Source organism: Alosa sapidissima, chromosome 11, assembly GCF_018492685.1.
Source record: "Alosa sapidissima isolate fAloSap1 chromosome 11, fAloSap1.pri, whole genome shotgun sequence".
NCBI lineage: Eukaryota > Metazoa > Chordata > Actinopteri > Clupeiformes > Clupeidae > Alosa > Alosa sapidissima.
Genome location: NC_055967.1, coordinates 23,404,365 through 23,427,049, shown reverse-complemented (window position 1 = coordinate 23,427,049; position 22,685 = coordinate 23,404,365). Strand labels below are relative to the sequence as shown.

The following is a 22,685-nucleotide window of genomic DNA, read 5'->3' as shown; positions in this document are numbered from 1 at the left end:
GATCTGATTTGCGTGGACACTGGACAGGTCAGTGGATGTATAAACACCAGCTCCATGTTTAAAACATTCCCCTTCCCACGTCCGCTTTAATCAGAGTGCTTGCCTCGCACAGCAGACTGCACATCCATCACAGGACAGAACGTAGGTCAGCCTGCTCTCCACTAGTCAGTCTGCTCTCCACAGGTCAGTCTGCTACTTGCGGGTCAGTCTGCTCTCCACTCCAGTCTGCTCTACTGTATCTACCCCAGCATATCTACCCCAGCATACTGTATCTACCCCAGCATATCTACCCCAGTATATATACCCCAGCATATCTACCCCAGCATACTGTATCTATCATATCTACCCCAGCATACTGTATCTACCCCAGCATATCTACCCCAGCATACTGTATCTACCCCAGCATATGTACCCCAGTATATCTACCCCAGCATATCTACCCCAGGACCTCTGGTCAGTATGAAATAATGGAGAGCCGCTCCAGCTGGCCGTGGCTTACTGCTCTTTCTCATTATGATCCGCTTCTGTTCCTCTTCACAGCATCCAGTTTTCTCCAAATGGAATCAGTTCTGCCATTTAGCCTGTTAGCGTGTGTCATTACGATTACACTCACTAATAGCTAAACAAGGGCTATAAGCAGAGCTGTGGTGATGATACAATCTCTGAAGAGGAGGTGGGGGGGGGGGGGGGGAAGAGGAGGTGGTAGGAAGGGAGGGGGGAAGAGGAGGAATATTGTGGCTCTGTAAATATCAGGAGGGCAGACTAGTGACTTGGGATCACACGGGGCAGGTCGGTCTTTGGTGTGCTAGACTGCAGGGAACACTGCTTATGTGTGTGTGGAGTCATGTCAGCAGGGTGTGTGAGCGTGTGTGTGTGAGCGTGTGTGTGTGTGTGTGTGTGTGTGTGTGTGTGTGTGTGTGTGTGTATTTGGAGGACGCAGGGAGCACTGCTTATGTGTGTGTGGAGTCATGTCAGCAGGGTGAGTGTGTGTGTGCGTGTGTGTGTTTGGAGGATGTGTGCCCGTAGTCACCCTTCCCTTCCCCCTCGACCCCAAGGTTCCATATTTAGCCTGCTCAGGGCGCACACAATCACAAACACACATAAACAGTACACTACACTCACATAAACCCCTCTCCTAACTGCACGTGCCCATGACCTCTTCAGCACACTCTCCACTACTGCTGTACACACACACACACACACACACACACACGTACATGTACATACACACACATACACATACACATATGCATACACTTACATACATGCCCACACACCCACATTCACATCACTACTTCCCATCTGTCTCTACATATTACAGCTATACACACACACACACACATACACATACTACTGCCCAATCTGTCGCTGTACATTACAGCTGTATGTACAGACTCGGAACACACACACACACACACACACACACACACCAGATTAGTGGGAGGAGGGGAGGAATAGAAGAGGATGAGGAAGCGGAAGAAAAGTGGAGGAGGAGAAGAGGAAAAGAAGAGGAGGAGGACAAGATGAGAAGAAGAGAGGAGAGGAGGGGAAGAGGGGGAGAGGAGAAATATAAGTGGAGAGGAGAGAGTGAAGAGGAAAGGAAAGGAGAGGAGGAGGAGGAGGAGAAGAGGACGAAAAGAGGAGAGGAAGATGAGAGGAGGAATATGTGGAGGAGAGGAGAGGAGAGGAGGAAGTGACAAGAATAGGAGAGTGGAAAAGGGGAAGGAGAGGAGGAGAGAGGAGAGGAGAGGAGAGAACAGGAGAGAGAAGGGAGGAGAAGAGAGAACAGGAGAGAGAGGAGAGGAGAAGAGAGAACGGGAGAGAGAGGAGAAGAGAAGAGAGAACAGGAGAGAGAGGGGAGGAGGGGAGTGTAGAGGAGAGGAGGAAGTGACAGGAATAGGATAGTGGAAAAGGGGAAGGAGAGAGGAGGCTGGACAGTGGGAGGGTGGTGCTCTGTAAGGGGTGGGGGTCCAAATGGCAGCGAGGAGACGTGGTACAGATGGAGGGCTGAGGGACAGGGGAGCACATGCCCCTGCTGCAAACACCACAGTGCCCAAACAAACCCCGTGCCCGTGTGTGTGTGTGTTGGAAGGTGTACATGTATTTGCTCTGGGATGAAATGTTGTGTTGGCACCAGTCTGGTTGTATGAAAATAGCATAGGATTGTTGGTCTCAGTTCATCATCTAGCATCTCAGTGTTCATGGAGAGCGTCTGTGCCTCTCCCCTCCCATCCCATCAGCTGATCATGTTCAACCCAAAACATGTTCGCCTCGAAATGCCTCGACAGAGGTGGAGGAGTAGGGTGGTGTCTGTCTTAATGTGTGGGGCTTTTACAGAAGGCTGGTAAATGATGACAGTGGCCCTTAAGGCAGCCTCAGCAGCCGTGCTGATCAGCATGAATAAGCAACGCGTACGCGAGCACGCATGCACACAGCGCATCTCCACCTACTAGATATATGAATATGAAATACTCCTCTAGCTCATAGCAGAAAAAAAACAGACTCACATTTGTCTCAATCTATTTCTTGCATTGAGCTGAAAAACAAATAGAGTGTCTGATTTCTTTGGTGTTTCATATTTCAGTGCAGTCGAGGTGTTAAAAGCATCCAGCAGAGACAGACAGACCTATACGATTGCGTTTGGGTCTCTTATCTCAGAAACATACACCAGCAGCTGAAGAAGTGAGCCGATAATGCTTTCTCAGATTCATACACAAGTTTAAATTCGCACACACAGCACAAACATTTCAGTCTTTAACGTAAAAGGCAAGAAGAGAGAGGGGGGGGGGGTAAAGAGAGAGATTTGATGTTATTTTATGTTCTGATGTTTTCTAGACTTATATACTGTATGCTTTGGCAAAACTTTCTCTGTGGTCATGCCAATAACGCTTTTTTGAATTGAAAGAGAAAGAGAGAAAGGGAGAGACTACAGTGTAAGGAGAGGACAGAGAGGAGTGGGAGAAAGAGAGAATGAAGGCATGGAGGGATACAGAATGGAGAGGAGAGAAAGAGGCACAAGTACAGGGGGAGAGGAGGAAAAGGTAGAGGAAGAGAGAGATTAGGGAGCAGGAAGAGAGAAAGAGAGATGAGACAGTGAGGAAGATAGAAAGAAAAGATAGAGGCAGTGGAAGACAGGAGTGCTGACATGGCAGTGTGTGATGGTGTGTGTCAGGTGGAGAGAATGCCCTGCTCTGCTGACACACACCTGCTCTGCCGATACACACACCTGGATGGCACTGTCAAGGCCATTCACCTCACTGCTGTTCGAACAGGACAGCACAGCAAAACACAGTCCAGTGCAGACATGACTGCCCACTCCACCCAACTGAGAGGCCCAGTGCGCCTCTCAGTTGCTCTCGGGAACATGGGATCCTTTCCATGCAGACCTGCTGAGCAAATTCAAATCTGCCAACAGGTGTGTCTGGGTTTACCCAGGCAAAGCATTCTCTCACTGAATAAATGGCCATCATCACTTTAGCACCACACTGAATAAATGGCTATCATCACTTTAGCACCACACTGAATAAATGGCTATCATCACTTTAGCACCACACTGAATAAATGGCCATCATCACTTTAGCACCACACTGAATAAATGGCTGCTATCAATGGATATGCTATGTAGATATGCTAGCGGCACGTTTCATATCAGGGAATGTATAGTATTTTGGGCCATACATTAGAAGTACTATAAGACTGTACCATAGGGAACACTATTGAGGGCAAGGATATTATTGGATGTATTACTTAATATCACATTAGTATTACTGTATATACTAGAACTACTATAGCAATCTTATAGTATTATTGTAGTTCTTTTTCGTAAGGGTATAAGGGGGATGTTTGGAGAACTCATCTTCTAATTTAATTGGTTGTGAAACAGCAACACCATGGCATTTGGAGAAAGCGCCCTGCAGTAGTGATGACACATGGGCGATGTCACATCAAGAACACACACCAGACACACTTCTTCATATCAAACTGGTCGAGTGGAATGATTTATTAAGAAACATGGCAAAGAAAACAGTTCTGAAGAGAAATCAAGGCCCCTTAAGAAGCAAGTGTGTGTGTGTGTGTATGTGTGTCCCAAGACTGAGGGTCGGCCTAGACACATTTCAGCTTGGCTGTAATCATCATCATCATGGATCATAAAATAGAGTCCTTTCCTCAATCTCATCAAAGAGCATTGCCCTCTGTTAGTCGGCCATTTCTCAGTGGGAGTTAACCCTTTCCTCTCCACTCCCCTCCCGACGCTCCCGAGGAGGTTAAGGTCTCTGTTCCAGTTGAGGTGGAGTCACAGTGGTGTCCATAGGAGGGTTTGGGTACAACGACAAACACAGAAGCGTCCACTCAGACCATGAGCGGAAGGACGGGAGGGACTGAAGCAGCGTCCAGAGGAAAAAAAGACACACGGTGGAGGCACTGTGGTGCTGTAGCACTGCAAAGATAACACTCACACACACACACACACACACACACACACACACACACACACACACACACACACACACACACACAAATACACACACACACACTCACACTCACACTCACACAAATACACACACACACACACACACACACACACACACTCACACACACACACAAATACACACACACACACACACACACACACACACTCACACAAATACACACACACACACACACAAATACACACACACACACACACACACACACTCACACAAATACACACACAAATACACACACACACACACACACACACACTCTCTCAGGCTCTTACTCGGGATGAAATGTATGACCTTGGACCCCAACAGAGTGGGTCTGAGACTGTGGGTGTGGCCACAGACAGGAAGTCCGTAAAGGGGGCACGACCAGGCAGACGGCCATCACACACTGCCCAAACGGCAGGTTCCCCGGAGATCACATGACATAAGAACATGAGCCCGATAGCAACCCATTACAATAGAGGCCAGTGTGTCGAGCCACACCTCTCCAGAGAAGTAAACAAAACCAAAAACAAAGACAAAGGCAGCCATGTTGTTTTGGCGATGGAGAAGTGGAGACACCTCAAAGGCAGCACAGTCTGATAAACAACTCGAAACAAAAACAAGCAAACAAATAAACAAACAATGAAACAAACACGGGCGCGTCAGAGAGCCCACAGGCACAGGTTCAAGCACTAGTTACGGCTCAGAAGTGGAGGAGGCACCGACACTCCACTACCACTCTACACGTCTGTCACTTCTCTTTTCCCCTGTGATTCCTCTCCCTAGCCATGTGTGTGTGTGTGTGTGTGTGTGTGTATATGTATATGTGCGTGTGTCTGTCTGTGTGTCAATGTGTGTGGATGCATGCATGTGTGCGTGTGTGTGTTTGTGTATGTTTGTATAGTATGTGTGTGTGTGTGTGTGTGTGTGTGGGGGGCGGAGCTCCTAAGGTGCCGAGCGGATGAGTTCAAGCTGTTCGCGGAGCTTCCTGAAGCTGGGCCGGGTGTCCGCGTTAAGGGTCCAGCACAGCTTCATCACCTCGTACACCGGCGCAGGGCAGCCATCCGGCGGCGTCATCACGTAGCCCTTCTCCACCTGCGGGACCACGTCCTTCAGCGCCTGGTACACGCACACGCACGCACACACGCAAACACACACGCAAACACACACACACACAAACACACACGCACACGCAAACACACACACACGCACACACACACGCAAACACACACGCACACACACACACAGTTTGGGTTTACATTTCATCTTTATAATAACATACACATACTGTACACCAAAGTTAATAAAGTTATTTACTAGCCTGTGTTCTCACACTGCGGTCTTTGACAAACTCTTGGGACTACAGTTAATAACCACAGTTAACAAGGCTGTTTACTCTATTTTCTATTTACATCTAACCAGGCAAAACCATGGAAACAAAATGGTGCAGTGAGGGACTGATCTGTACACGTGTGTGCAAGAGGGATGTGTGTGTGTGACATTCAGGACAAAGTGAGTGAAACCCACATGCACACACCTGTCCTGTGTTAAATGGCTGACAACTGGATGTAACTGCATTTCCTGAGCTGAAGGTTTGGACACTGTCAAAGCGTGCAAGAAGCATTTTAGGGTATGAGGGGAAGGACACGGACACACACACACACACACACACACTCCCGTGTTAAATGGCTGACCAGTGGCACACAGCCACTCAAACCCTCCTGAGCAAACAAGTCAAAGAATAACTCCCAAGCAGCATCTTTCACAGATAACTCCTCTCTCTCTTACCAAAACCGCCTTCACAGATAACTCCTCTCTCTCACCAGAAAACCGCCTTCACAGGCATAACGCCTCTCTCTCACCAAAACTGCTTTCACAGATAACTCCTCTCTCTCACCAAAACCGGCTTCACAGGCATAACTCCAACCTCTGGGTCAGAGAGAGAAGTGCACACGCAGGGCAAACATTCACATCCACTCACGCCATGCAAGACACTTGTCTGCCTGCTACCTCACCGACAGAAGTGTGTGTGGGTGCAGCAGTGTGGATCGTGTGATGGCATCACGTGGGATACTCACAATCTTGGGGTACGGGACACGGCCGAAAGAGTAGATCTCCCACAGTAAGATGCCGTAGCTCCACACGTCCGACTTGGTGGAGAATTTCTGATCACACACACATAACAACAGGAAACAAAGACACTGTTTAATATGCAATCACACACACACACACACCTAAATCTCTATTTTAATTTGGTCACAGAAAGTTTTTTTTTTCACCACATCATTTTCTTCCTGTTTCAATGAATGTAGTTGACTTAGAAGACATACGGACAAGCCCTGACCTGAGGACACACACACATACACACACACACCTTCTCCCTGAGGGCCTCTGGTGCAGTCCACTTGACTGGAAGCTTAGCCGTGTCCTGTTTGGATGAGGCCTCCTTGGTCAGACCGAAGTCGCTGACTTTGGCGATATTGTCATCGGACACTAGAACGTTCCGCGCCGCCAGGTCTCTGTGCACAAACTTACTTTCCTCCAAATACTCCATGGCCTCGCACACATCCCTGAGGAGATAAGTGCACACACACACACACAACCCAGACAGACAGACACAGACAGACAGACAGACACACACACAGCCCAGACAGATAAGGATACAAAGAGAATGAAGAATGGTATAGTATTGCACAGAGCAGTCAGTGCAGTACAGTAGTGGGATATAATATGGAGACATACAGATTAGCCATGGAGTGGTGTGACATGCGTATATATACATATATAAATACAGCATGCATATAACTACCGGTACTCTAATACCGAGCAGTGTTAGGTTGGACCGTTCCTGTACATGTACAATTGTATAGAACTGTACGTGTAGAACTGTGTATAAAACTGAATGTGTAGAACTGTGTGTAGAAGAACGTTGAGTCTGCACACCAGAATCTGCTCTTTAGCATTTTTTTTATTTGTAGGCTATATCACCACATGTGATGTTTCGGGCCCCAGCCCTTCATCAGACATAGAACTGTGTGTAGAACTGTATGTGTAGAACTGTGTATAAAACTGAATGTGTAGAGCTGTGTGTAGAACTGTGTATAAAACTGAATGTGTAGAGCTGTGTGTAGAACTGTACATGTAGAGCTGTGTATAAAACTGAATGTGTAGAGCTGTGTGTAGAACTGTACGTGTAGAGCTGTGTGTAGAACTGTACGTGTAGAGCTGTGTGTAGAACTGTGTATAGAACTGTACATGTAGAACTGTGTGTAGAACTGTACGTGTAGAACTGTGTGTAGAACTGTACATGTAGAACTTTGTGTAGAACTGTACGTGTAGAATTGTGTATCGACCTGTACGTGTAGAACTGCGTGTAGAACTGTGTTTAGAATTGTACATGTAGAACTGTATAAACTCAGAGGGCAAGAGGCTGGACTCACAGAGAGAACTTGAGGAGGCATTTGGCATCAATCACCGTCCTGCCCCTGGTACGCAGGTAATCAGCTAGACTACCCTGAGGAGAAAGAAGAGAGAGAAGAGAGAGAGGGAGAGAGAGAGGGAGAGTGTGAAAGAGGGAGAGAGAGAGAGAAAGGAGAGAGGGAGAGAGAGGAGAGAGGGAGGGAAAGAAAGAGAGAGGGAGGGAGGGAGAGCGAGAGGAAGAGAGAGAGAGATAGAGGAGAGAGGGAGGGAGAAACCCTTAGCACACTACAGACACATCCCAGTCAAGTCACCACCATCTCTGGCCACAGAGAGGATGGTAGTAGTGAATGTGCTGGACATGAGCAGAGGTCAATGTGTCGGACATGTTAAAGCAGTGAAGGACGTGGACATGTGAAGGAGGTGGATATGGAGGTGGACATGTGAAGGAGGTGGACATGTGAAGGAGGTGGACATGTGAAGGAGGTGGATATGTGAAGGAGGTGGACATGTCATGTGAAGGAGGTGGACATGTCATGTGAAGGAGGTGGACATGTGAAGGAGGTGGACATGTCGTGTGAAGGAGGTGGACATGTGAAGGAGGTGGATATGTGAAGGAGGTGGACATGTGAAGCAGGTGTACATGTGAAGGAGGTGGACATGTGAAGGAGGTGGACATGTGAAAGTGGTTAGTGCACTGACCTTGGCCATGAACTCGGTGACGATGAAGAGTGAGCCGTTCTCCTCCACGATCACGCCCAGCAGCTGCACCAGATTAGGGTGTCTCATCTGCCTATAGAGCACACACACACACACACACACACACACAAACGTACGCACACACAAACACATACACACAAAGGATCATTCCTATCTGTGGCCTGACCTGTGACCTAAATATGTCCTGGTGTCTTAATTGTGTGACTGGTGTCATACCCCTCACGGGTACGCTGGCGACTACGCCGCTCCGTCCGGCATCTTTTGTCTTTTGTTATGTGTCAATGACAATGTCTTATATGTGGAGCGCTTTGGGTTGCACTCTGTGCATGTTAAATGCGCTATACAAATAAAACTGACTTGACTTGACTTAATTGGTTAATCATACAGTACATGGGGTGGGGGGGTGGGGGGGGGGGCTCCAGTACTGCCCACTGTCCTACTGTTTTACTGTATAAAAGCATTATAAAGCAATGTGGTCACTGCGTCCAGCAGTTCTCTTGTGTAACACAAACAGACTTTATAATGTACACCGTGCAGTCTGCAGTGGCTCACCCCAGGCCTCAGTGCCTCAGTGCCATACTCTCTTACTGTTGTGTACATGCCAGAGTTGTAAGTATGCTACTGCTGTCCGAACTGCTCAGTCACACACCACACGTGTGTGGGAGGTGTGTGTGTATGTATGTGTGTGTTTGTGTGTGTGTGTGTGTGCGTGTCTGTGTGTGAGGAGGCAGGAGCTTACGTCATGATGGAAGCCTCCGCTACGAAGGCCTGTGCAGTGGCGTCATGTTTGATGCACTTCACCGCTACTCTCGATCCTCTGTATTCTCCCTCCATCACATCTGGAAGAGTACAGTACATAGTCAACACACACACACACACACACACACACACACATACTGAAACACACACACACACACACACACGCATACTGAAACACACACACACACACACACACACACACACAGGTGGTCACACACCTACCTCCAAACTCTCCCTTTCCTATCGTTTGGTGGAGCTTCAGCTCTTTCCTGTTCAGGGACCATCCACCTGGAGGACAGAAAACAGAAATAAAAGCAGGAGCTCTTTGCCATGGCAACCATCTTAATAGTGCTCTTTTGTCCCCTTCATCTTCCTCTACACATTACCATGGTGATACATGACCAAAACTGCCCAGGGGAGACTATTCTGCATTTTAGACACACACACACACACACACACACTTACAAACTCGCACACACATATTAGGTGTGTAAAGAGTCTTACTGCGGGAAAACTCGTCCTGGGCAGCCACGATTTTTTTACATTTTACACACATCGCACATTTTTTTTTTTTTAATTTTACACACATCATACAAACAAACACACACACACACACACACACAAACACACACACACACATCTGTAGTGCTGAAGGAGTCTTACTGCGGGAGAACTCGTCCTGGGCAGCTACGGTCCCTTCCTCCAGCTTGGGCTTGATAAGTTTGGTGCACAGGCCATCAGCATCTTTGGTGTAGTGCTGCGGACAGAGAGAGAGAGACGGGGGGTTAAAGACCATCAGCATCACAACCCTGGCCGATGCCGGCCACTACGCTCTGGTTCCAAAACACACCTACCACAAAGACTCTCGCTCCAATCGTTCCGTAACAGCCTACTGAATTCATTTCTTCACATCGCGAGCAAAAACATGTTTTTTACTACTCATTTGTGATTGGCTCATTTTTAGACCAGCATCCCATGAGCTGGCAAATCCCTACACTCTTTTGTGCTTCTCCTGTAGAACCCCCCCCCCCCCCTCCAAACACACAGAGGAGGACTTCACACACACAGTTATGAGAAGCGTCCAGCAGAATTACTGAGAACGTTGTGTGCCCCTTCACCAACTACAGTGGAGAGATTTAGAGTGCAGTACACAGAGTGTCCACTAGAAGGCATTCCAACATCACAGATGTGAGTTATGTTACAAGAGGAAGTAAGCTGACCACAGAGCAAGAGTTTAGGCGCTTGTGTCAGAGTGTGTCCAGGAGTTTGCTACTGAGAGAGAATGTGTGTTTGCATAAGTGTGTGTAAGAGAGCGGAGGGCCAGTGAGCGCACTGATCGGGATCTGAGAATCAGACTCAGAACGAAACAGGACGAGACATGAGCCTGACCTTTAGTACCGGGCAGAGAGAGGAAGAGAGAGAGGGGACGCTGGGGATGGTGAAAGCATCTCTCACACACACACAGAGTGAAACACCATAAGTGTTCACAACTGAGAGTTAAAGTGAAAACATGTCCATACATACATACTGTACTCTACCCTCATGCCCGCTTCACACACACACACACACACACAGACACAGACACACACAGACACACACACACACACAGCGGGAATGGTGGCTTCAGTGAAAGGCCTGCGTCTGTGGAGTAAGTGATGTGGAACTGCTATTCACTCTTCCACTCTGCAACTTCCTATTCACCCAACTGTTCCAGGAACTGCTGCATGCACTCATTAGCTGCACGCCTGCAAGCAAGCTCTCTCGCTCTCACACACACATAAACACACACACACATGGCTGCAAGCTCTCTCTCTCTCTCTCTCTCTCTCTCTCTCTCTCTCTCTCTCGTGCTCTCTCGTGCTCTCTCTCTCTCTGTCTCACACACCCACACTCATCTCTCTCTCTCTTTCTCACACACACTCTTATCTCTCTCTCACACACACACACTCATCTCGCTCTCTCTCGCTCTCTCTCTCACACACACACACTCATCTCTCTCTCTCTCACACACACACACTTATCTCTCTCTCTCTCTCTCACACACACACACGGCTGCAGTCTTGTAAGCCGGTAGCAGTAGCTGGTCACTTCTCTGTTCCACAGAAGCTACTTAGTGAGCTCTGATGCAGTGACCCTTTACAGTCATCATGTTTATGTCCCCTGATACTCCTTACTCCTAATAATATCTTTCATTTTTTTTGATGCATCACTTAGTTCATTAAAATGAGGGTTTTTTTTTTACTTCTTGTTTAAGTAAAGGAGGTACATTGTAAGAGGAAGTGTCAACCTCACCTGTTGTGTATTGACCACATATTCTCTGTTCTTTTGGTTGCCATGATTTGTTGTTTTAATTTCCAATTTGTGGTCACTGGTAACTTGTACTTGGTTAGGATAAGTCTCTGTTTTCTATCTGTGACAGTACATTTCTCTCGCTCACACACACATACACACACACACACACTAAACCTTACAGTATACAAACTACACACCTACTCTTTCTCACACACACACTGTAAATCTCTAGAGTATACACACCCCCTAGTACTGTAAACCTCTAAAGTACACACACACCCTCTCTCTGTCTCACTCACACACACACTTTATCTTTTCCTGTTTGAAACACACACACACCCTGTAAACCTTACTGTACACACTCACACACCATAACCTGTAAAGCGTTTTGAGCACTGTTTCTGGGCAATGATCCAGAGTACTGTTGTTCTGGCACGTTCCATTAGTATCAGACAACCACTGTTTTTCTGGAGAACTTTCGTTAGTTTCATATTTTCATGACCCGTGAAATCAGAACACATGGATCCAGTTCCTTTGGTTGCCCAGCAACATTGCTCAAAAAGTTGCCCCATATATGACGGTCTGAGACAAAAAGATAGAGCCGTTCTAAAAGTGGAACCCTCCTAGAGCACACATGCACGCGCACACACACACACACACACACACACACACACACACACACACACACACACACACACACACACACACAGTGTTTTTATGGCACTGCGCTGGAGAGAACTGCCAAGTCTCCAGTGGCCCTCACTCTCCTCCGAGCTCATTTCCTGTTTCGTCTTCTCTGGCAGTGGGGTGCAGGCACACGCTCAGGGGGAGGACGTTACACACACACACACACACACACACACACACACACTAAGATGCATGTTCACACCCCGCAGCACGTAATAAATGTACACATTAACATAGATATGACAACTGCACGCTTTAACAAACACAAAACCCCACAGTAAATGCAGACATAGATTCAACATTAACAGAACTGCTGTTCGTACTATATGTGTGTGGTCCACACTGCAGACACTGTTCACACACACACACACACACACCTCTCCGCCCCATGGGCATTGCTGGACGCACAGGACACAAGACACAAAATAAGTCACACACACAGATAGACAGACACAGACACAGACACAGACACAGACACAGACACAGACACAGACACACTCACCTCGACGAGCTGCATGAGGTTCTCGAAGAACTCCTCCTCGTCGATACTGAGCTTGCCCTTGTGGTAGATGATGCGGTAGTGCTCCACCTTGCCATCGCAGCTGACGCAGAGCGTGTAGTCTCCGGGGTAGTTGGTGCTCTCGCGCACCAGGAACAGCCCCGTCTCCGGTGGGTGCAGCAGACCCTCCGCCTGCTCCCGCGTGATCTTCCCGTGGAACCATCTGGAACCGCATAGAACGCCAAGGTTCACGCAAGTCAGAGCATGGTCATGGACACTTATTATAAGCTATTGATATTAGCAATGAAATGTCTTCATTCAGGTGACACCAAGGGTTAACGACGCAAGTCAGAGGATGTTTAGGCAAAGTCCTTTTAGGCAAGTCCCTCCACTCGGCGGCCATATTGCAACGCTTTTTGGGTACTCATCGGGCATCCTATTCGGCAGAAATGCGCGTGTGCAAGGCTTCACGACACCAACCTTGCTCCAGCAGCAAGTTCACAACACATGATTGGCACGATGTCTGCACAACACACCATATGATTGGCTCAATGTATTCACATGTCAACGTTTTGCCGAGGAAGGGGTGGGATATGTGTAGACAACTGCCATATTGGCGTTACAAACTAACCCCATGCATTTCTATGGAGGATTTTTTGAGTGCTGTGTCTCCTCATAAGAAAGTCTCTGGTTTAGGTCACTTATTATAAGCTACTGTTATTAGCACTGAAATGTCTTCATTCAGGGGGAAACGAAAGGTTAACAACACAGTCCAAACACACTCAAACAATTGTCCAGTCAGTCATTATTGTTCTTAGCACTGAAATGGATTAATTTAGGAGCTAGCATACAGTATAGGTATGCGATATGTATATATTTCATTAGGAATCATGTGTGTTCCATTGAATTGAGAGCCATTTAAATGCTTCCCTACAGGCTACACTACAGCATGGACACCACAGACAGCTGGACATAGGACCGTACTGTAGGACTAAATGTAGGTATCTATTTTGCATAAAAACAGACTGGACAGTAAAACCAGAACTGTGTAGCTAAAGCTCATCAGACAAACTCTATATTCTGTTGGTGGGTTTGGATCTCATCAGACAAACTCTATATTCTGTTGGTGGGTTTGGATCTCATCAGACAAACTCTATTCTGTTGGTGGGTTTGGATCTAACCAGACAAACTCTATTCTGTTGGTGGGTTTGGATCTAACCTGTTGGTGGGTTTGGATCTAACCAGACAAACTCTATTCTGTTGGTGGGTTTGGATCTAACCTGTTGGTGGGTTTGGATCTAACCAGACAAACTCTATTCTGTTGGTGGGTTTGGATCTAACCAGACAAACTCTATTCTGTTGGTGGGTTTGGATCTAACCAGACAAACTCTATTCTGCTGCGTCTCACGCCAGTCACCCCCACTTTGATAACGGAGCAGGAAATGGTCTCATCCACAAGCACCAACACATGCACTTTACTTACTCAAATATGTCTAACACACACACACACACTAGTCTTGAACAAAGTGAAGTGAAATTACAGGCTGTCACAGACTCCACTCTGTCCGCCCTACTGTGGTTTTCAGGGCACAATTACGTGTGTTTGGAGCCGAGAGCATTCCAGTCCAACTGGACACAGACACACACACACTTGCATGCAGGCACACACACCCCCAGTGTTCCAGTCCAACACAGACACAGACACACACACACGCATGCACGCACGCACGCGCACGCACGAACTCACGCACGCATACGCACGACCAGCAGCCTTCCAGTCCAGCACAGATCAGTAGACACAGGCTGGAACCTGAGCTCAACACACCAACTCATTTACACCTGAATACCTCCTGCCAACAGCAAGATGAAACCCATCACACACTACTGACCTCCCCAGGGGCCAGCGCTTCAGTGTGTGCAGCATTAGCATCAGGCTGCTGCAGAGAATAAAGTGGCCTTTCAAGGCCTCTGGTTTCATTCAAAGAAAGCAGAACTGCTGATGGAAACTGTGCAGTTTCTGCAGGTCACTCTAAAGCACAGGGAGATATATTGTGAAGCCGATTGTGGAACCGTGTAGGCCTATGTGTAGTAACAGCCCCTGTGGAACCTATGTGTAGTAACAGCCCTATTGGAACCGCATAGGCCTGTGTGTAGTAACAGACTCTGTGGAACCGGCTGTGGAACCGTATAGGACTGTGTGTAGTAACAGCCCCTGTGGAACTGTGTAGGCCTACGTGTAGTAACAACCTCACAGTGGGTGTAAATGTAAAAATGTAAATCAGGTTTCTCGGCCAAGTATACAGTCGTTCCTACTGGTTGGGGTTCGAACTGGCAACCCTCCGGTTACAAGCCCGAAGCCCTAACCAGTAGGCCACGAGACCCCCGTGTGTGAGAGATTGCTGCTAATCTCTCTCCTCCCAACTGCTCCAATAGAAGATAGGTGTGTGTGTGCACGCCTGAATGTGTGTGCATGAGTGTGTATGTGTGTGTGTGTGTGTGTGTGTGTGTGTGTGTGTGTGTGTGTGGTCCTGTGCAGCTGACCACTCTCCTGGCTGACACTGATGGCTGATAGGTGTGTGTGTGTGTGTGTCTGTGTGTGTGTGTGTGCGGTCCTGTGCAGCTGACCACTCTCCTGGCTGACACTCTGATGGAAGATAGGTGTGTGTGTACAGTCCTGTGCAGGTCTGTGTCTGTGTGTGTGTGTGCAGTGCTGTGATGGCAGATAGGCCTGTGTGTGCCAGGGGACGTCAGCCAGGCTCATTTCCTCAAAGTGCATTTGGATAATGCCTTTGTTTTCTGGAGCCATTTTAACCAGCAGGCCTCAAAGGAGCCGATTCAAATCAGACCCAAGCCCACAGGACGACCGACGCACACACACACACACACACACACACACACACACACACACAGACACACCAGGGGATCAGTCAGTACACAATAGTCCAGCATGTAGTATCTGACATGGTATCCAAACTGCATCCGAGCGAGCGACTGTTGTGCAGTATTGAATCCTCTCTGTCCACACTGAATCCATTAAATATGCTCTATTGCATCACATTCCTCATTCCTCCCCCAAATAGCAGAGCTACGCGAGCGACAGAAAGAAAATTTAGACGGGGCGTCCAACAAAAGTTCTGTTCAAAACGCCACATTGCATCACACTGCACAGCACTGCTTCGCATTGTGCACAGTGACGACAATGTGAACAACTGGAATGTTGAGAACAACTGATTCTATCACTGAGGGTGTTTTCACATATAGTCCCTGTTAAAAGAACCAAACTCAGTCCACTAAAAGGGGACCAGAAAGTGGACCAAAGCCAAAGGGACTCATTTTGTATTCACATTATGAGTTTATTTGAAAGAGGACTCGGATCTCTTTCTGGTGCACTTCAGCTCTGATGGGGCCTCAGTTTCCTTCCTGTTCACACTATACCTTCTCTGGGAGTCTCAGACCTTAGGCTACAGCTTTGGATTATGGGCTATGTAGTTGCTCATTTCCATCATCATTCATTATCAGGTTGAAATAATTATCATAACCCAAAATTGGTGTGATGATTTTGATTAATAAATATATTTTTTTCTGAAATATATATATATTTCTGTTCTGAAGTTATTGCAAATATCTTCTTGAACTGTCAGTCAACATGCCAGCCAATCACACTTAGACTCACACTCTATAACTCAGTGCTGGGCCCGGCCTACCTGGTTACTGTTGCTATGCCCTACGTCTAAAATGACAAGTGACAAATGCAAGAAGAGTTCGACGGAGCCTAGCAGATCATGAAAAATGATGAGCAATGTAATCCAAAGTTTGCTAATTCTTCATTAGTTAGGCTATCAATAGCTTGAATTAAAAAGAAATTCAGCCGAACATTAACATTAGAACACACCAAATTTGTAGCCAAATTACAAATGTTTGTAGACCCATCATGAGCCTACAGACTAATGATAATAGTTATTTTTTAAATAATAAACGACATGCCTTCTCTTCTGGCAATGGAAAATCAAGTAGGACAAAATAGGCTAGCCTACAATACAACATGTGAAAGAGAACCCAGGGGGCGATTTGTGTTCACAATGCACAGATAATGTGCAATCGTAACAGTCTGCATATTCTTTGCAGCCAACCTTACAGTGTATCTCTGTAAACATTGTTGCAATGCCTCGTCATATCTGCCTCATTTTAACGGTTAGGACAATGCTGAAGAGAAAGTCATTATTCTCAAAATAACCTATGGCTGAGTTTTGTTTTCAAATGTTTTCATGCATGTTCATGTCAATTCATACTGACTAACATTTTGACTAACATGTTAAATTATATATATTTTGATATATAAGTCGCACCTGACTATAAGTCTCAGGTAGCCAAACTGAAAAAAGTGTGACTTATTAGTTCAGAAAAATACAGTAGTTAGGACTTGGTGTTAATCACTGCATGTAGTTACTGTAGGACTTAGTGTAAATCAATCACTGTCATTCACAGTCTCTGTCTCTGTCTGTGGGAGCATGTGTGTATGTTTGAGAGAGACACACACACGCACACACACGGCACACACACGGCACTTACGGCATAAGACTAAGTTTGTTGCCTCCGGATTTGACTCCCTCCCTCTTCTGGACGTAGTTGGCTGGGATGGTGCCCTCCTGTCCACCAGTGTTCTTGGCCTTGTACCAGTTTGGGTCCTGCACACACACGCATGCACACACACACACACACACACACACACACACACACGAACGCACGCACAAACAAACGAACAAACGCACGCACACAAACAGCGGAGTTCAGATGGACACACCGGCCAGGTACAGCTCGCCAAATACTCATTACATGCTACCTAAGACTCTCTGTATGTAAATCACACTAACAGACCCCCATGGGACCCCAAGGCAGCAGGGGGGCAGTGGTGTGTGTGTGTGAGATTGTGTGTGTGTGTATCTGTGTGTGTGTGTGAAAGAGAGTGTGAGTGTGAGTGTGTGTGTGTGAGGAGTTTGTTTATCCCCACAAGCAAAATCACAAACAGCTGCATCAACATTCCGATCCCTCAGAGTTGAGAGCCAAACACACAGGCAGCGCACTCGTTAGGGAGTCAGGCGGTTGTTACCCGGGTTACACTGATGATGGTCAGCACGTCTCCCTTGCAGAGGGGCAGGTCCTGGTCAGTGGTGCCCTTGAAGTTGTACTTTGCCACACACTCCGTGCCCGGAGGCCATATTGCCTGCAGAAGGGGATGGCAGGGGTGTGTGTGTGTGTTTGTGTGTGTGTGGGTGTGTGGGTGCGTGGGTGGGGGGTTAGGGGGGGGTTAGGGGAAAAGGCAAGTTAGGTCTGGTGTGAGAATTGCCTCCATGACCACACATGCACGCATACACACCCACAACACACGCACACACACACATTAACCCAATTACATGCACACACATTACATGAACATATTGCATACACACAAATATGATGAACAGAATTGGGAAATCAATACGCACACACACTGGCACACGCACACACGCAGAGAGAAGTGCTCGTACCTGTGGGCTGGACATGTTGAGATGGAGAGTGGGGTGGGGTGGGGGGGGGGGGTGTCCTCTTACAGACTTACAGGAAGTGACGTGGTAGCATCAGACTTGCTGCCTCACTGCTGAAATACACACAGAAGGAAACACACTATGTTCAGAACACACCAGGAGCACTATAGGAGCAGGTCCATTCAAGTGCAGGCCATTCAGAGCAGCAGGGAGCGTGTGCGTCTGTGTGTGTGTGTGTGTGAAGGCCTGCTCTAACCGGGCCTCCTCATCATCCTGCAGACATTCTGCAGCCAGGCGGTGGACAAACGCCCTGATCACACACACACAGACACACGCACACACACACACGCCCTGATCACACACAGTCTGGCCATTGGCCATTTGGTGACAGGAGTAAGTAAATACTACAAATTAAAAGTAAATATTTGCTGCATACACACACACACACAGACAGACAGACAGATAGACACAGACACAGACACAGATAGACAGACACACACACACACACACATGGCCTACATCCATAAAGTGCCGTGATTGAGAAAAGACAAAACCATGAGTGGCCCAACAGAAGTAGAGAAAAGATCCTAATTAGATACTCTTTAATAACTGGATAAGACTGTGACCTGGCCACACACACATAACATAGCATAACTTGTTAACTGATAATCCTTCTGGTAATAATGTGCTTTCAACAGATAGCATAAAAAAAATGTTTAATTGTTTACTGTTAAATGTAACTTTGTTGTTATGTCATGTATGTCGCTTTGGACAAAAGCATCTGCTAAATACCATAACCATAACCATAACCACAACATAGCATAAAATAGCATAGCATAGCATAGCATAGCATAACATACAAACACACACACACACAGACACACACACACTTGCCCTGCACAGCATCACCAGTGCCTTGCAGTAAACTCGTGAACAGGAAGTGAAGAGAGCAAGCCGCATATGAAGAAGGAAAGAGGCTGCTGCTGATTTTCCGCTCCATGGGCAGGAAGTGGGTAGAAGGGTGAGGAGGCGGTGGTGAGAGAGTTCACAGTTAACTAGGGCGACCCTCACACACACACACGTACACACACACACACGTACACACACGTACACACACACACCACTGGACATGCTTATCAAGGCTATTTTAAGTAGCCTGGGTGTCTTAATCAGTTCGTGTAATGGTAATAGTGAATGTCACACTAAATTCTTTTGTCCAAAGCGACATACAAATAACAACAATACAATACTTAAATAGTAACAGTAAACAATTAAAAAAGTTGGTAAGACTACACCAAGGTGAACAGCACTAATAAACAACAATGTCTAATGAAAATAAATAAATACTATAATATACAAACCATAACACATAAGAAACGCTTAATAAACTAAGTGCATGTTGAACAGATATGCCTTTAGACCCCTCTTGAAAGACCCAAAACTATCACAGGAACAGAGAGCACTGGGCAACTTATTCCACCAACATGGAACCACTGAGGAAAAGAGTCTTGAATTTGACCTAGCGTTTATGGCTGGTCGACACAGACGCTCATCAGAAGACCGCAGTGGGCAGTTGGGGATATACATCTTGATCGTTGAATTAAGATAGCAGGGAACAGATCCAGTCAGTGTCATATAGGCCACAGTGAGAGATTTACATTTCATTCTGGCCACTATAGGGAGCCAGTGGAGAGAAACTAGGAGGAGTTACATGTGTCCTCTTTGGCTCATTGAAGACCAGGCATGCTGCAGCATTCTGAATCAATTTCAACGATCTTACTACACAAGCAGGTAGGCCAGCTAGCGTGTGTGTATACAGTACGAGTGGGGGGTGGAGCAGTCATTGCCTAACAGTCGGTTGGCCCAGTTTCAACTCCCATGAATAAAAGTATCTGGTAAATGCCAGTCAACTTTATCATATATGGTGGTAAGGATTCGGATGAATGTTACCATACAGAGACAAGTAGACAAGGTGCATAAAGCGTCTAACTACTGCACTCAGTGCAGCTGGTTTGAATGCATGCATAGATCTATGCAGAAATACTGAGCCTATGAAAAGCTTTTATTCCACAGAATGATCAAGCGCTCATGACAATTGTATGCTACATTTAGTCAGTCAGAGGGATGTGTATGTGTGTGTGTGTAAAAAAAAGAAAGAGAGAGAGAGAGAGAGGCAGAGAGAGAGATGTTCTTGAGAAAGCAGAAATGAGAGCCTGGCTCTTTTTATAGAGCTCTCACTTTCAGCCGGCATGTTTCCATGACCACGTTAGTGATGCAGCGGCCCACACACACACCCTCCACACACACACACACACACACACGCCATGAGACCCACCCAGTGGAGTCCAGCTCAGGTCTGTTCAGAACCAGCAGGGTTCCCTGGGTGGGGATACGGTTCTGCAGTCAGATCTAAGCTGTTACAATCCAGTCTGAGGCAGCTCTGGACACTCTGGAGTCCTACTCAGTCTATGACCTGCTGAAACTACCAGACCAGGTTCTAACGATCATGACACCAGGTTCTAAAGTCTGTGAAACCAGACATGATCCCGAGACTAGGTTCTAATGATCACGACACCAGGTTCTAAAATCTGTGACACCAGACATGATCCCAAGACCAGGTTCTAAAGTCTGTGACACCAGAAATGATCCCGAGACCAGGTTCTAATGATCACGAGACCAGGTTCTAAAGTCTGTGACACCAGACATGATCCCGAGACCAGGTTCTAATGATCCAGAGACCAGGTTCAAAAGTCTGTGACACCAGACGTGATCCCGAGACCAGGTTCTAAAGTCTGTGATTCTCTCATGATGTCTGGTGAGGGACCATGCTCTGGCCTGCTGAGAGGCGGCAGGTTGTCCAGCGAGGTGGTGCCCTGTGGCAGGAGTCCCGCAGCATGGTGACGGTGGGAGCACAGCAGTGAGCAGCAGATGCCCAGTTTCCACTAATCAACCGCCCCATCGATGGCAGCAGCGACGACACCACCAGGCGCGGTCTCACCACTAACAACTTCCTCCGTCCTCCGCCTTCTCTATGACAACTTCCATCTCTGCTCAGGGTCTTACTGTAAGGGTTCTCCCCTGGTGTGTGTATGCATGTGTGTTAACCGACAGATCTCACGTAGCCTCCTCTGCTTCCTCCTTTAACGACAGTTAACACGATAACTGATAACTACAAAAACATAGCTAGCAGGGTTGAGCAACACACACACACACACACACACACACACACACACACACACAGAGTCAGCCTGATTGAGCAGCTGCAACAGACACAGAAAATAGCCCAGAAGCCAGGGTGACTATGGCTCACATCACAATACACACACACACACACACACAGAGACTCGACTCGGACGGAACTGAAGAGAGGAAAGTATTCATCATGGATTAATGGAGGAGTTGTGTTCATCTTCACCATCATCTTCACCATCATCTTCACAGTCCTGACTTTTGCATTCAGACTCCTGACTAACTCAGAGGAGACTTGGTCAAAACCGTAGTTACCATGGCAGCCTCTCCATGGAGGAAGTGATGTCATGTGCGGCATGGTCTGTGGATGATGTAATCACTACTACGCCCGTTTCTCTATGAGCACTCTGCTCTGCCACAACTCTGTTCCAGGAAAAGGAGACAGAGAGAAAGAGAGAAAGAGAGAGAGAGAGAGAGAGGGGGGGGGGATGAGGAAAGAGAGACAGAGAGGGAATGAAAGTGAATTGGGATAGGAGAGAGAGGGAGAGAGAATGAGAGAGTGAATGAGAGAGAGAGGGAGAGAGAATGAGAGACAGAGTGAATGAGAGAGAGAGGGAGAGAAAATGAGAGACAGAGTGAATGAGAGAGAGAAAGAATGAGAGATTGAATGAGAGAGAGGGAGAGAGAATGAGAGACAGAGTGAATGAGAGAGAGAGGGAGAGAGAATGAGAGACAGAGTGAATGAGAGAGAGAAGGAGAGAGAATGAGAGACAGAGTGAATGAGAGAGAGAGGGAGAGACAGAGTGAATGAGAGAGAGGGAGAGACAGAGTGAATGAGAGAGAGAATGAGAGAGAGGGAGAGAGAATGAGAGACAGAGTGAATGAGAGAGAGAGGGAGAGAGAATGAGAGACAGAGTGAATGAGAGAGAGAATGAGAGAGAGGGAGAGAGAATGAGAGACAGAGTGAATGAGAGAGAGAGGGAGAGAGAATGAGACAGAGTGAATGAGAGAGAGAGAGAGAGAGAATGAGACAGAGTGAATGAGAGAGAGAGAGAGAGAGAGAGAGAGAGGGAAACAGGGAATGAGCAAAAGGAGGGGGGTGGGGGGGGTCGACGTAGGAACAGATCTGCCCGC

The 22,685-nt window shown here is 47.2% G+C and overlaps 1 protein-coding gene and 1 long non-coding RNA gene across 5 annotated transcripts in view; one reads left to right on the top strand and one right to left on the bottom strand.

Annotated features, from left to right (window-relative positions):
* Nucleotides 1-5,351: 5,351 nt before the first annotated feature.
* Nucleotides 5,352-22,685, bottom strand: part of LOC121724062 (tyrosine-protein kinase CSK-like) — a 34,459-nt gene continuing 17,125 nt past the window's right edge. The window contains exons 2-13 of one of the 2 annotated variants that reach the window (XM_042110396.1): nucleotides 18,366-18,475; nucleotides 17,948-18,061; nucleotides 17,410-17,525; nucleotides 12,844-13,063; nucleotides 10,026-10,119; nucleotides 9,585-9,650; nucleotides 9,343-9,442; nucleotides 8,586-8,676; nucleotides 7,907-7,980; nucleotides 6,841-7,036; nucleotides 6,545-6,631; nucleotides 5,352-5,585 (exon numbers count right to left, since the gene is read on the bottom strand). In XM_042110396.1, the coding sequence (XP_041966330.1) occupies nucleotides 5,412-5,585; nucleotides 6,545-6,631; nucleotides 6,841-7,036; nucleotides 7,907-7,980; nucleotides 8,586-8,676; nucleotides 9,343-9,442; nucleotides 9,585-9,650; nucleotides 10,026-10,119; nucleotides 12,844-13,063; nucleotides 17,410-17,525; nucleotides 17,948-18,061; nucleotides 18,366-18,380 (1,347 nt within the window). In that variant the 5' untranslated portion in view covers nucleotides 18,381-18,475 and the 3' untranslated portion in view covers nucleotides 5,352-5,411. The remainder of the gene's footprint in view (nucleotides 5,586-6,544; nucleotides 6,632-6,840; nucleotides 7,037-7,906; nucleotides 7,981-8,585; nucleotides 8,677-9,342; nucleotides 9,443-9,584; nucleotides 9,651-10,025; nucleotides 10,120-12,843; nucleotides 13,064-17,409; nucleotides 17,526-17,947; nucleotides 18,062-18,365; nucleotides 18,476-22,685) is intronic. The other variant, XM_042110397.1, reaches the window with a different exon arrangement.
* On the top strand, nucleotides 8,222-8,577 carry LOC121724064. 3 transcript variants are annotated; one of them, XR_006035116.1, is made up of 3 exons: nucleotides 8,222-8,289; nucleotides 8,353-8,408; nucleotides 8,448-8,577. It is a non-coding gene; the product is annotated as an uncharacterized LOC121724064 (long non-coding RNA). The 3 variants fall into 3 exon arrangements; XR_006035115.1 differs by having other exon boundaries at nucleotides 8,244-8,289; nucleotides 8,336-8,408; XR_006035114.1 differs by having other exon boundaries at nucleotides 8,244-8,289; nucleotides 8,336-8,430; nucleotides 8,470-8,577.